The sequence below is a fragment of the Pelecanus crispus genome, chromosome 2 (genome assembly GCF_030463565.1).
Source record: "Pelecanus crispus isolate bPelCri1 chromosome 2, bPelCri1.pri, whole genome shotgun sequence".
NCBI lineage: Eukaryota > Metazoa > Chordata > Aves > Pelecaniformes > Pelecanidae > Pelecanus > Pelecanus crispus.
Window position 1 is genome coordinate 134,586,359 of NC_134644.1, and position 13,890 is coordinate 134,600,248.

At 45.8% G+C, this 13,890-nt stretch overlaps 1 protein-coding gene across 1 annotated transcript in view; it reads left to right on the forward strand.

Annotated features, from left to right (window-relative positions):
• Positions 1–7,105: 7,105 nt before the first annotated feature.
• The window catches only part of NKAIN3 (sodium/potassium transporting ATPase interacting 3), a 350,797-nt gene continuing 344,012 nt past the window's right edge, over positions 7,106–13,890 (forward strand). Inside the window, exon 1 of the mRNA XM_075705606.1 lies at positions 7,106–7,159. Within this exon, the coding sequence (XP_075561721.1) occupies positions 7,106–7,159 (54 nt within the window). The remainder of the gene's footprint in view (positions 7,160–13,890) is intronic.

Sequence of the window (13,890 nt, forward strand, 5' to 3'; positions counted from 1 at the left end):
GGAGCAGATATCCACCTGCAGCCCGGGGAGGACCCCATGCCAGAGCAGGTGGATGTGCCGAAGGAGGCTGTGACCCTGTGGGAAGCTCACGCTGGAGCAGGCTCCTGGCAGGACCTGTGGACCCGTGGAGAGAGAGGAGCCCATGCTGGAGCAGGTTTTTTGGCAGGACTTGTGACCCCATCAGGAACCCACACTGGAGCAGTCTCTTCCTGAAGGACTGCACCCTGTGGAAGGGACCCACGCTGGAGCAGTTTGTGAAGAACTGCACCCTGTGGGAAGGACTCACATGGGAGAAGTTCATGGAGGACTGTCCCCCGTGGGAGGGACCCCACGCTGGAGCAGGGGAAGAGTGTGAGGAGTCCTCCCCCTGAAGAGGAAGGAGTGGCAGAGATGCTGTGGGATGAACTGACGGCAACCCCCATTCCCCATCCCCCTGTGCTGCTGGCAGGGAGGAGGTAGAGAACTTGGGAGTAAAGTCCAGCCCAGGAAGAAGGGAGGGTTAGGGGGAAGGAGTTTCAAGATTTGGTTTTATTTCTCATTACCGTACTCTGATTTGATCGGTATTAAATTAAGCTAATTTCCCCAAGTTGAGTCTGTTTTGCCCGTGATGGTAACTGGCAAATGATCTCCCCCTGTCCTTATCTCGATCAACAAGCCTTTTGTTATATTTTCTCTCCCCTGTCCAGCTGAGGAGGGGTGTGATAGAGCGGCTTTGGTGGGCACCTGGCATCCAGCCAGGGTCAACCCACCATATGCCTTTCTTATGAAAAGCTGACATTTAATGCCTGAAAATAGCTGGAAAATGAGTGTGAATTACTCAGAGAAAAATATTGCCTCTACTAAAGCCGACAACAGAAACTTCAAAACAATTGCATGGAACAACCTGTCATCTCAGCCCTATTCAGGCCTTAGCAATGTGTTCATTGCTTCCCAAACTCCCATTGATTTCAGTGGGAATTCTGAACATACCCAGAGCAGGTGGTACTGCCCACATCTCCTACTGTGGCAAAACCTGTGCTGTGACCTGTGATGGTTTATCACTGATCCCCAGATCCAAAATCTCATTCACCAGCTCACAAAAGCTGAGCAGAGCATAAGTGCAGCAAGTATCACAAGAATATTTCAGACCGTCCTAGCATCTAAAACCCTTTGGTTGTGAATAACGCAGCTGGTATCAGTGCTGTCTTTCAAAAACCTAACACAAGAGCCTCAGCAAGCAAAGGAAAGCAATCCATTCTGTACTCCATTTCAGATTATATAAATTCAGCTTTGCATTTTGAAGGACTTTTCTATACAAACATGTACACAGTAAGAGAGCTGAAACGCTTTTAAACAATGATGAATAGATCATTGAAAATGTTTGTCATCATACATCTGCAGCTGGACACCTGATAAGCTGTTCATGGTTTACAGTGGGAAAAAATGCATGTTCTCCTTTGCGTTTATTCTCAAAAGGGAAATGTAAGTAAAAATACTCTCAGTGTATCTGCATCCATCTAAAGAAATGCGTCACCAAAAAGTTTCTTACCAAGAAATACTCTGAGGATAGAAAAAGGTTGGTTTATTGTGTAAACGCCCTTTATCCATCTTTCAATGGTTGTTTACAACAAGCTTTGTTGTAAACCCCATTCTTGTAAACTCCACTCTTGTAAACTCCACTGTACCTCCACTCAATTTTTTCCATATTAAAATTTAAGATTGTAGCAATGTTTATTTACACCAAATAGTTCAAAACTAACCACTTACTGACCTGCAAATAAGAAGAAAGCCTTATTATTTGTTAGCTTTTTGTTCCTGTAGTTAATACCAGAGACAGTTGCAAAGGTCTTGTGCTTTATTCTAGTCCGGCTGTTCCTGGCTATAGGGACATGGTAGCATGCATTATACCAAAAAAAAAAAAAAAAAAAAAAAGGAAGAGAAGAGGTAAAGACAGAAAAACCAAACCCAAAGCTGAGCTGGAGTCTACTGTTGACAAACCAGAATGAGTTATAGGAAGTCAGTCTGTGTACTTAAAGCACTCATGTTTTTAAAAATTGGTTTCATATCGTCAGGGCCCCGAGGGCACCGCCAGCCCTGCCTGTCCCTGCCCACTCCCCCGGGGCTCCCCCCACCCTGCCCATGGCCCAGGACCCCATGTCAGCCCTCCAAGGGCCATCAGTCCCTGTCCCAGCAGGTTCTGTCCTGGCCTTGACCCGTCACTGTCCCCATGGATCTGCCCAGCCATCAAGGGGCTGTGCCTGACCCTGGTTCTCCGCATTGGACCGAATCATTTAAAACACCATTTTTAAAATAAAAAACACCATTCACAATGAACATATAATTCCATTCCATAAAGTACTTACATTTTAATGAAGAATACAGTTTCCTAGCAGCAGGTGTTAACATTGAAATGAAAAATTAGATCATTACCTTGTGTATCTGCCTTCAGAAGGATAAATTGAAAATAGGGTTTACTAAAAACACTGATAATATCTTGAGACTCTCATTTGTCTTTAAAGGTGTATTAAATTTCATTGGGTTTCTAGTTTGCTTGAGGTATTTCAAGACTGCTTGGGGAATATACAGTGGAATGTTTTTCTAAGCTATTACAACTGTATGTCTGCCTAAATTGTGACCTGTTGATAGCTATATGGAGATGCATTTTGATCCCTGTATCCTCTCTCATTCTGCGAAAGCTTAAAAAGTAATTAAAAAGCTTCTCATTCCCAGTCTTTCTGCATTAAATGCCAAAAGTAAAGGTGAAATCTGAGGCCACAGGAATCTGCTTTTAAGCTGATTCTGCAGACCCTGAAGGTACTTACCTAATCTCTGCACAATATCTAGGGGTACTCTCAGTGTTTAAAATTAAGTAAATACACAAATCTTTCCAGGATTAGGGTTATTCTCTGAGACTCTTACTCATTTTTATCAGTAATTTCCTCTGGATAATATTCATGATCAAAGATGGCAAAGTCAGGCTACGAAGGAAGCGTTTCTTCTATAGTCTGTGATTATTACTGTAGTCCAATGGGCACAGTCAATAAAACACACCTCCTTAAGCCCAGGTCAGTCACCAGGTAAGTTTGATGCAGGTTGAGGAAAACTCCAGCACAGGCAGACAAGTAAATGACTTACTAAACGAACGGTATACACCATTAAAGAGCTACAAGGACAGTCAAATATTGTGAATTTCACTTTGTCCCCTTGATATGAGATCTTTTACTGATTGTTTTAGTTCTTAAAAACTAAAATTTTCAGATCTTTGATTCTGAAGAATATAACCTGCCAAGGAAGAGACCTACAGGAAACAGAAGTCTCTACTACATAGTTGTAATATCTCTTGTAGATACTTGTGATGCTATTTTTCTATAAATGTGAACAACCTTGGTTTTCTGCTTTGAATGCAGTGAGATTAAAAACACAGGGTCTGAAGGCCTACAATTACAGCTTTGCCATAAGGAATCATACAATTGTGTCAGGGTATGGCCATGTCTACATGAACGTATCATAAAGCTTTCGAGTACATGCTTTATCAAGCGCACTAAATTTGCATCCATACAGCACACCTTGTTAGGCATTAAGCTAGTCCACAGGGCTTTTTAGTGCTTACACCATTTTTTTTACCTACTTGGCATGCCCAGTGTTAGGACTGTCTTCATTATGAAGCTGGAAATGAGTTTCTATGGTTATTTGACTATCGGCTTCTCTATCCAATTCATGGGTAGAGAGATCTATAAAATACAGCCCTTCCTCTTTGCTTTGTACATTATATTATTCTTATATTGCATTCTCTGATATGTTCCAGGAATCCTATGCCTTCTCATAATCATACTTCATTTTTAACCTCCTCCTGACCCAGGTTCTCTCTCTTGTATCTCTCCTATGCCCAGTGCTTTCAGCTGTAGGGCAATTACATCCTAATAGCTCAGTTCCTTGTGCTCCTGTGGAAGTCATGTTCTACAGCACTCTCTTGCTAATTAACATTTTTTTTACTGCTTCCCTGACCAGGTAACAGTTTTTTGTTCGTGGAACATTATACTCAGGAATAAAACTGCTTTACACACTGTCCTTATTATTTTGGGATCATTTTTGGCTATCTAGAGGACAGAAATTGCAAAATACTTCAGGAACATGAGAAAGCAAAAAGCAAAATGTTAGAGACTTGTAGAGCTGTATGAAACTTCTCTCAGCGAAGATGGGAATTTTCATAATGTATAAGGACAGGCAAGGATGCAAGTGGTTTGGGAAAGGGTTGGGGGTTTTTTGCCTTTTAGATATCACTTCTGAGACTTACTTTTACATCCTCTGAAAGTTATCGGCTCTGGAATTCAAGTTCAGTAACACACAAATTGGAAACTGTGAAGATGGGTAAGTTAAACTGTCTATACAGAAATAACCACTATTGGCTTTCTCTTTTTTCTGGATTTTTTTTTTGGTTGGTTGGTTGGTTGGTTGGTTTGGTTTGGTTTAGTTTTAAAGGAATTTCTGCCTTTTATAGTCTGGAAGACAGCCTGAACACTGCTTGTCTCTGAAAGAGCAATACCCACTTGGTTCTGCAGGTTGCTGGAACAATGGACAGGTGAAAAGTGCCTTGTGTATCTTATCTAGATCTTCAGACAGTTCTGCCTTAACACAGAACATGGGTTAATATCAGCTACTATCTTAGTACTGGAAGGTATCTGCCTTCTTGCGAGAAGGAAAGGTAAGGACTTAGCTGCTTCTCAGAAAAGCACTACCCCTGGGGAGAAATAGAGGGGGAAGAGTTTATGGACCTCAGCCCACTGATGTACAAGCGGAGGCTGAATATGGTTAGTACAAGTAAAATCTCTTCAGCACTTGCTCTTGTAATTTCGTTTATTGGGTTCCTTACCCACAATGCAATTCTTATTATTAACCTCTGTATTATTGGGTTTAACTAAAAAGCATCTGGTAGTGTATTAAATACTTCAGTGAAGTCCAGAGAGATGATGCCTGCTCTAAGTCCTCTGTATAGAAAACCAATTATCCATAAAATTTACCAGTTCAGGCTGGCACAATGTATTTTTGGCTACTATCACCTTTTCAATTTACCTTCAATTTTATCTTCAAGTATTCATCCTTCAAAATATTTATGTTCTCAGAACATGTAACTTTACTAAAGTTTAGCCCCAGGTAGAATTTTATCTTAAAAGCCATACAGAGAAATATAAATCTCAGGCTGTTTCATTGAAGTTTTGTATACTGTACAATGTGGGTTACATTTTGCACTCCTCACATACATACCTAGTCAAATACATACCATGGATGAGCAGAATCTAGTTCTTACTTGTCTCTCTTTTGTTCCTTCAGTTTGGTATATAAAACTATCCTAATGCTTTCCTACTTAAAAGGGAAGTGGTAGAAAAAAAGCAGCTTTCCAAATCTATTCTGACAGAATACTATTTGCAGTAGTTTTGTAATTATTTGACATTATTTGTCGCTACCATTTAATGCATAAATTAAAAGTCGTATGTAGTTTGGGGATACAATGCTGTGTAGTTCATAGACACATCAATTGGATATCTTGCTAAAATGCTTTGCAGAAGGTAGGGTTTTTTTTTTTCCTCAGGGCAAGCTTCAATGTTCTTTGGCAGAATTCTGCATATTGTGGAATAGCAGCTGGTAACAGGCTGTAGGAAGGCACTGTCTGGTGAGTGGAACATGCCTTAATGCCTGTAACAAATAATCTGATTTATCCATACTTTGTTGGACAGAGGGGAAAAAAAGGTAGTTCACCCATGTGGAAAAATATTTTTAAGAGGCAGCGTGCACGTTTGTATCTATTATTCCTCCCCCAAACAGTACTTGTCTACGACCAAAGCGCATATATCGATGTAGGGACCGCAGTATCTCCACCGACCCCGTTTCTCGCAGCTGCCCACGGAGGGGCTGCTGGGGAGCGGTGGGTATTCATCCCTCTCCTTGCACGCAGGAATTCTTTGCAGCTCTGGGAGTCCATTTACCTTTGCCAAGAGAGACTACTGCCGGGGCCCAGCCCCTCTCCCCGGGGGCCCTCCCCAATTCCCACCCGCGAGGGGCAGCCGCAGCCGGCGGGCTTTCGGCACGACGACGAGGGGGGAAACCTCCTCCCCCAGCACCGCTGCCAGCGCCCGAGGAGGGGACGCAGCAACCCGAGCGCCAGCCCGGGACACCCCGGCCCCTCAGCGCCCGCGGCGAAGCCTGCTGGCCCTGCCCGCGCTCCGCCCCGCGCAGGGGGGAGAGATTTGGGCAACGGGCTCCCCGAGGTACCTCCCGCCACCCGCTCGCCGCCCCCGCTGGGAGCGGGCACCCAGCTTCTGCCTGAGGGACTCCCTGAGCAACAGGGGCCCGGCTGCCTCCCCCGCTCCCGCCCCGGGACCCCCCTCCGCCCCCGGCACGGCGCAGGGTGCCAAACAGCGTCCCCCCGGCCCCCCCGGCGGGCAGCTCCGCGCCTGGCCCCGCTCCCCCGCCCCTCCCCGCCGCAGCCGCCCAAGTCCCTTGAACTTTCCCCGGGCGCTCGCAACAAGCGGCCCGCACCGCGCTGCCTCGGCCGCCGCTGCCCGCCCGGCCCCCCTGCCCCTCCCGCCTCAAGCACCGCCTGCCCCCCGAGCCCCCTGCAAACCGCCCACCCGCGGACCCTCCGCGCCCCTTCCCCCGGCCCCGAGGAGAGCCCGCCGCCGCCCACGCCCCTCTCCCCTTCGCACCTACCGCAGCCCGCCCACCCGCCGCACCCCTCCACCCCGCCCGCCAGCCTCCCGCCTCCCCCCACGCGTTCCCTCTGCCCACCCCCGCCCCGGTCCGCGCACGCCCACCCCCGTCCCCTGCCCCTTCCCCAGAGCCAGACCCGCTCCGCTCCGCGCCGCGCCGGGCAGAGCCCCCCCGCTGCCGCCGGCTCCTCTCCCCGGGGCCGCGCCGACCTCCCCGCCGCCGAGGAGAAGCCCCTTCAACAAAGGAGGGGGAGCAGCGAAAGGCGGGACACACACAGACACAGACAGACACACGCCCGGCCGCTCCGTCCGGATGCGGTGAGCCCCCCGCTTCGCCTCCGGCGCCGCCTCAGCGCGGGAGGGAAGCGGCGGAGAAGCGGCGGCTCCCCCGGCGGCGCGGCGCGGCGCGGCCGGCCGCCACCATGGGCTGCTGCACGGGGCGCTGCACGCTGATCTTCCTCTGCTCGCTGCAGCTGGTGAGTGCCCGCCCCGGGACGCGCTCGGGCTTCGCGGGGGGCGGGAAGGGACGGGCGCTCTCCCCGGGCGCGGCCGCCGGGGGCAGGCAGCGGCGCCGGCCCGGCCGCGGAGCTGTCCGCGCCGTGTGCGAGCGGCCGGCCCCGCTCCCGCCGCCCCGACGGCCCGCCCGCTCCGAGCCCCGAGCCGCGGCCCCTAAGTTTTGCGGTGCGACGCGAGGAGGCGGCGGCGGCGTGGGGCGAGAGCGGCCCCGGGGCCGGGGCGGGGGCGGGGGGAGGCGGCTGCCGCGGCGCCTGAAGGCGGGCGGCTGTCAGCGCCCCCCGCCTGAGGGAGAGCGGCTCCCGCGCTGGTGCGGGCAGGGGCTGTCCCCCGAAAGGAGACGCCGAGGGGAGGAAAGCGGGGGCCGGTGCCCCCGCTCGGCCGGCAGCCGCTGCCCGGGGTGGCGGCGGGGCGGGCGGCGGCCCGGGGCTGCAGCCGCCTCCCGAGGCAGCGCGGCGGGCAGGCGTGCGGGAGGAACGCCGTCACCGCCGCCTCTTCCCTTTTTCTGCTTTTCTTAACCTTTGTAAGAGCGGAATGTGCCGGCCCTCTCCTGTGACTTCTCTTGGGGTTCCTTCCCCCCGATTCAGCATTCCTCGGTGCGCAATTGAAACGACAGAACGGTGCATCTTCTCCTCTTTGTTTACCGAAGTTGGCATATTTGTTTCAGAGAAAAGAGTTGTCGAGACAAAACACCGCCAAACAATAACAATCCTTCCTCTGGCTCGTTAGCCGGATGATAGAATAATGCTCTTCCTTTAACAGTAGTCCTCGGTCCCAAGAGTATTTTAAAAGATTTTTCTCCTTTCTAGTGACTCAGAGTCATCATTTTGCCACATGATCTTTCTTAAGATGAGTGCTGTTCCTTCTGTGTGTGTCTGTAAAGAAGTGGGATGCATTTAGTTGGGTTTTTTTTTTTCCCCCCTAATCCTTTGCTAATCTTTCGAGTTTTCTGTTACAGCACTTTGAAATCGCTTCTGTTTCAGGAGTAATACACTTAAATGCAATACGTGCGATAACTTCATCTGAAGATCCTCATTCATTTTCAAGGCTTTATGCCAGATTCTCAGCCTGCGTAAACTGGTGTACCCCCATTGTTTCCAGTGCGAGTCTGGACCTTGTTCAGATGTGCTTCAGTGTGATGGAGCTAAATGGGGCATAAGTACTTCAGTGGCACAACCTTGCCAAAAAGCAGAGAAGACATGCGATTTGTACTTTTAGTGTGAGGAAAGCTTTGTTTATACGTTTTTGCCCCTTTTTTTTTCTTTCTTTTTTTTGCATCGGTTTTGCAGATACTGTCCTATCAACTGCAGCAGGATCACTCCTGATTTACTTCAGTGCATGCGGGAGGGGAAACAAGCACTTTTTCTTCAGATATATCTGTCCGCCAGTTATGAAGGTTATAATAACTGTATTTACTATTCTGTAGAATTACTTGCAGGCTCTAAAAATTGAAGTGAAGTGTGAATAGCCACCATAATCTGCAGAGAAATGCATATAAAGTCTTTCAGAAAAAGATTCATATTTGATAAAAGACCTATCAGGTGATATAACAACTTTAAAAAATGGCTTTTAATGCATAGTTTTTTCTACTGTACTTACCTGTTTTATAGTAATGTTCCACTGTCATGTCACATCTTTCAAGCACTGCTAAATGTCTGTATGGCAAAATGCTTTCACTTTAGTTTATCTTAATTTAAAAACAAAAGTCGTGTTTTAGATCCAAGAAGTAATCTAGTAGACATGAACTTGAAGCTCAGATACTTTCCGTGATCTCAGTGGTGGTAGTGTTCAGTTTATGTCTGTAGAAGTTGTTGCCACAGGCGGTTTTAAATCTTTTTCTAACATCTCAGAGGTCAAGAGTATTTAGCATGCACAACAAAACTGCATCCCTGGGCATTACTGTCATTAAGCAAGGTTTATTTTACCTTGCATCCATTTCTGGAGGGGTGAAAGAGGTATTATTGACTGCGGACAACATTTAGATGAAATGTTACAAAACCCAAAGCACACAATGCTAATTTGTAGCATTTTGGAAGTACAGATGATTTATACGACTTGAGGAAAAACTTTAGAAAAAGAGGCAGATGGGCAAGTATTTTTAAAAAAGGAAGTTGTTCACCTCAGTCATTTTCTGGTCATGTCAGGAAAGGGCCTGGGAACAGTTCAGGCTTAACCTTAATATCAACCTTTAGGTATCGCCTGAGAAAGAAAGATCTTATAAAACACAGCTGGCAACACTTTTTATAGCATACATGTACTATGTAGATTCTCTTTGGTATAAGATGGGAAGTAAAAGAGCCAAATTCCCAGAAACATGTTCATACCAAAGATTTGGTTCTTGTTCTAAAGAAAGATTCAGTGTTTAGTGGCCTCAAAGCACAGTTTCTTGATTCCTTAAAACTCTCGTCTTCTCTAACTTTTGCCTCGGTAGCATGTTTCTGTGTTGCTGGGATGAAGAATTACAAGGTGAAGAGAACAACAGTTACTGCATGACAGCTGATAAAATACCCTTTCTCTAATGATAATACGTTAAGTGTATTAACTTCAAGAAGATTTGTTTGTAATTTTCAGTGCTTTGTCAGTTGGAGGATTTTGACATAAAAATGACAAGAATACCAGTTTTCAGTTATGTTTTTATCCATGAAAATGTTTATTTCTGACTGACGGCTTTTACATTTTGTAATAAACACATTTTAACTTTGAATTCAGTAATCCCAAGGATAGTCTGTAGTTAGTCTTCTATCACTTAATGTCAATGTCATTATTAAATGTGAATCCATATCATTATGTGTAATGCAGGATTCTGGAAATAATCACTGAGATGGGAGGGGTGGGGGGTTAGGTGGCACCAGGTCAGGAAGAACTTAGCTGCATGGTTTCCTTGAACCTCTGCAGGTGGATTCTGCTTCTTAAAGCCAAGGGAATTTTGTGTAAGGAGAACAATATCATGCTCTGCTCCTCCATGATCTTTCACCATTCTGCTCTTCCTGACTGAAGCATTGTCATATGCCATTTCCAAAGTTGTCAAGCTAAGAACTCAGAAGTGTATGTGTATCTTTTTGTGCATAAATCTGTCGTTAAGACTATTAGGAGCTATGTATACATCAGGAGAATATATCATAAGGATATATGAATCCTTTGGATTGCAGCCGTAATTCTAGAAGTCTCGGCTGTTGGCCTTGTCTGTACTAGAAAATTAAAGCAGCTGCGAGAGATGGTTCCTGTGCTAGTGTAGCCACCATGACATAAAATACCACAACATGAAAATATTTGGAAAATAAAACAAATTCAAAAAATACTAAATTCTGGAAGGGGTAAATTGACAATGAATTGCAGGGAGATTTAGCTGTGTGAATCCAATTGATGTTAATATGTGTCACACAGTGGAAACCTTCATGCTGATTTGAAAATGTGTTTCTGAGAAACTACCATTGCAGGATAATTTTGTTTCGACATTTACAGTAAGTGGCAGGTTTTGGTACCTAGAAGTATACAGATACACAAACACAAAGATCTCTAAATAACGGGGATCGTGAATGGGATTTTCAAAGCAGTGAAGGGAAGATTAATGGAAAGAGCATGGCTAAGTCCCCTTCATTGCTTTGACAATCTCATTTCATGCGTTTATCCTTGGACTTTCCTGCACTGTGTTATTGTGTAGGTCTTGATTTAGAAGTGTATGTTTTATCCAGTATAGTTAGTGTAAAATAGGCTGTTCCTATTTAACCTGTTACTTTCCAAATAATTTGTCAGCAGACCACACTGGAAAATGATTCCAGTGGAAGCACAGCTTTTGAGTATTAATGTTTTGACTAGCGATTGTTTGGGGAGTGGAGTTGGTCATTTTAACAGACTAATTCCTCTCAATATTCAGAAGATTTTTGTTTGTGGTTGCCATTAACATTAATTATACTGATGTATGTAAATCCTTACACTTGGAGATGAGACTATATCCATTAGACTGAATGATAACATTTCATCATTTGTTACTGTACATAGTGCAATTTCAGCAGTTATGTGGGGAAGTGATATATGCCATGCATAGATTTTAATCGCATTTTAAAATGCTTTATAAAGCTGGAAACTCTAATTTATGATTTTGGCTCTCGGTGCTTGTGTGTTAGAAGTGACAGGTAACAGTTATTCAATTAACAGGTCAGGGATTCAGTGGATTTGATAAATGTGAGAAAGTAAAATCTTTGAACTGGTAAATTGCTGCATCTTTTTATGTTGGTAAAAGAATCACTGGCCCATTGATCTGGAGATGAAGCATCTGTCCACTGATAAAGGAAGAGGAAGTATGAGGGGGTGCCTATTGTACTAGCAGGGGTGGAGCAGGCTTGGGATTTTAGCCCCGAACAATGTGCTGGTTGCAGGATGTTGCCCTTTCTGTTGAGGCAGCTGACGTGGGAACGGTGTTTTGCTCCAATAACTCAAATGACATCCCCAAAACGTGTAACCTTTGCTGGTGGCTGTGCCTAAAGAGGCTGATACGCTTGTTGTATGGGTGTGTAATTGCATTTAATGTTAAGATTGGAAGTAATACACTGCATCCAGTAGAACTACTTGAGTTAAATCTTTGCAATCCAAAAAATGTATGACACTATATAATTTTTAGGATCTCTCCCACTGGGGACAAAAGAGTAACAACTAGCAATAAGTGTTTTTCATTTTGTGTTTTTGGTTTATTTTACAAAATTGTTGGGAGATACCTGTTAAGTAAAACACACATTCCCAGTGCATCAGCACTGTAGTGTTTAACCACTCCATGCACCAGAAATTCGGCCTCAGTAGTGAAATCCCCTCCTGCCAAAGCAGCACGTAATACTTCTTTTAGTTCAGTGATCTAAAGTTGGGAATTCAAAACTTGAGGAACCCTGAACTTTCAGAGCTCTCTGAAATTTCTGAACTGGGTGAATTTCTTAAAGAAGCCATGCAGGACTTGCTTAGTTTTAGGCTCTGTTCATCACAGCAGGCTATTTTTCTACAATTCCTTGCTGCTCTGTGACGGTCAATTGTCATACAAATATCTAATGAATATTTTTACAGTGGTGAAGTGAAAGAGTTAAGATTTTAATGACAATAATGTCAATTAATTCACTGAAAATTGGGAATTATATAGCTATCCTTCCTGTGTATAAGATCAGTGGGTTTTGGAAATAATTAGTTTAAGAACATTGGAATATGCTGCTGATCTGCTTCTGTTTCAAGATAAGCTACATTTTGCCAAGACACAATTCTGGGGACTAGGAAACAAAGATTGCATTTTTGGAAATCATTGAAATTCAGAAGGATGGTATTGTTGGATCCAAATGGAATTTGGGTAGGACTTGAAGACCTTGAATCATAGAATCATAGAATCCTTTGGGTTGGAAGGGACCTTTAAAGGTCATCCAGCCCAACCCCCCTGCAGTGAGCAGGGACAGCTTTAACCAGATCAGGTTGCTCAGAGCCCCGTCCAACCTGACCTGGAATGTTGCCAGGGATGGGGCCTCCACTACCCCTCTGGGCAACCTGTTCCAGTGCTTCACCACCCTCATTGTAAAAAACTTCTTTCTAATGTCTAAACCTATTCTTCTTTAGTTTAAATCTGTTATTCCTTGTCCTGTCACAACAGGCCTTGCTAAAAAGATTGCCCGCATCTTTCCTGTAGGCCCCCTGTAAGTACTGAAAGGCCGCAATAAGGTCTCCTCGCAGCCTTCTCTTCTCCAGGCTGAACAATCCCAACTCTCTCAGCCTGGCCTCGTAGGAGAGGTGTTCCAGCCCTCCGATCATTTTGGTGGCCCTCCTCTGGACCCGCTCCAGCAGGTCCATGTCCTTCTTGTGCTGAGGGCTCCAGAGCTGGACGCAGCACTCCAGGTGAGGTCTCACCAGAGCAGAGCAGAGGGGCAGAATCACCTCCCTCGACCTGCTGGCCACGCTGCTTTTGATGCAGCCCAGGATATGGTTGGCTTTCTGGGCTGCGAGCGCACATTGCCGGCTCATGTCCAGCTTTTCATCTACCAGTACCCCCAAGTCCTTCTCCGGAAGGCTGCTCTCAATCTCTTCATCCCCCAACCTGTACTGATACCGGAGGTTGCCCCGTCCCAGGTGCAGGACCTTGCACTTGGCCTTGTTGAACCTCATGAGGTTCACAGAGGCCCACCTCTCCAGCTTGTCCAGGTCCCTCTGGATGACATCTCGTCCTCCTGGTGTGTCAACTGCACCACTCAGCTTGGTGTTATCTGCAAACTTGCTGAGGGTGCACTCGATCCCACTGTCTGTGTCATTGATGAAGATGTTAAATAGCACCGGTCCCAGTACGGACCCCCGAGGGCCTCCACTTGTCACCGGTCTCCATGTGGACATCGAGCCATTGACCACGACCCTCTGGATGCGACCATCCAGCCAATTCCTTATCCATCGAACAGTCCACCCATCAAACCCATATCTCTCCAATTTAGAGAGAAGGACGAACACACAATAGGTTTATTTTTAGAGATCATATGGGATTGACTGCGCTTGCAGTTATTAGGTGGTGTTTAAATCTTGCTGATTTTGTGAGGTTTGGATCTGAAATAAAAACTTGTACAACTAGGTAATCATAGGTCATGTTTTCAATCTGTATGTATGTTGCATGCATCTTATAGGTATAAAGTGGATCCTTCTAGTTTTGGGGCCAATCTGGTAAGTTGACAAATAAGTAATAAAATGA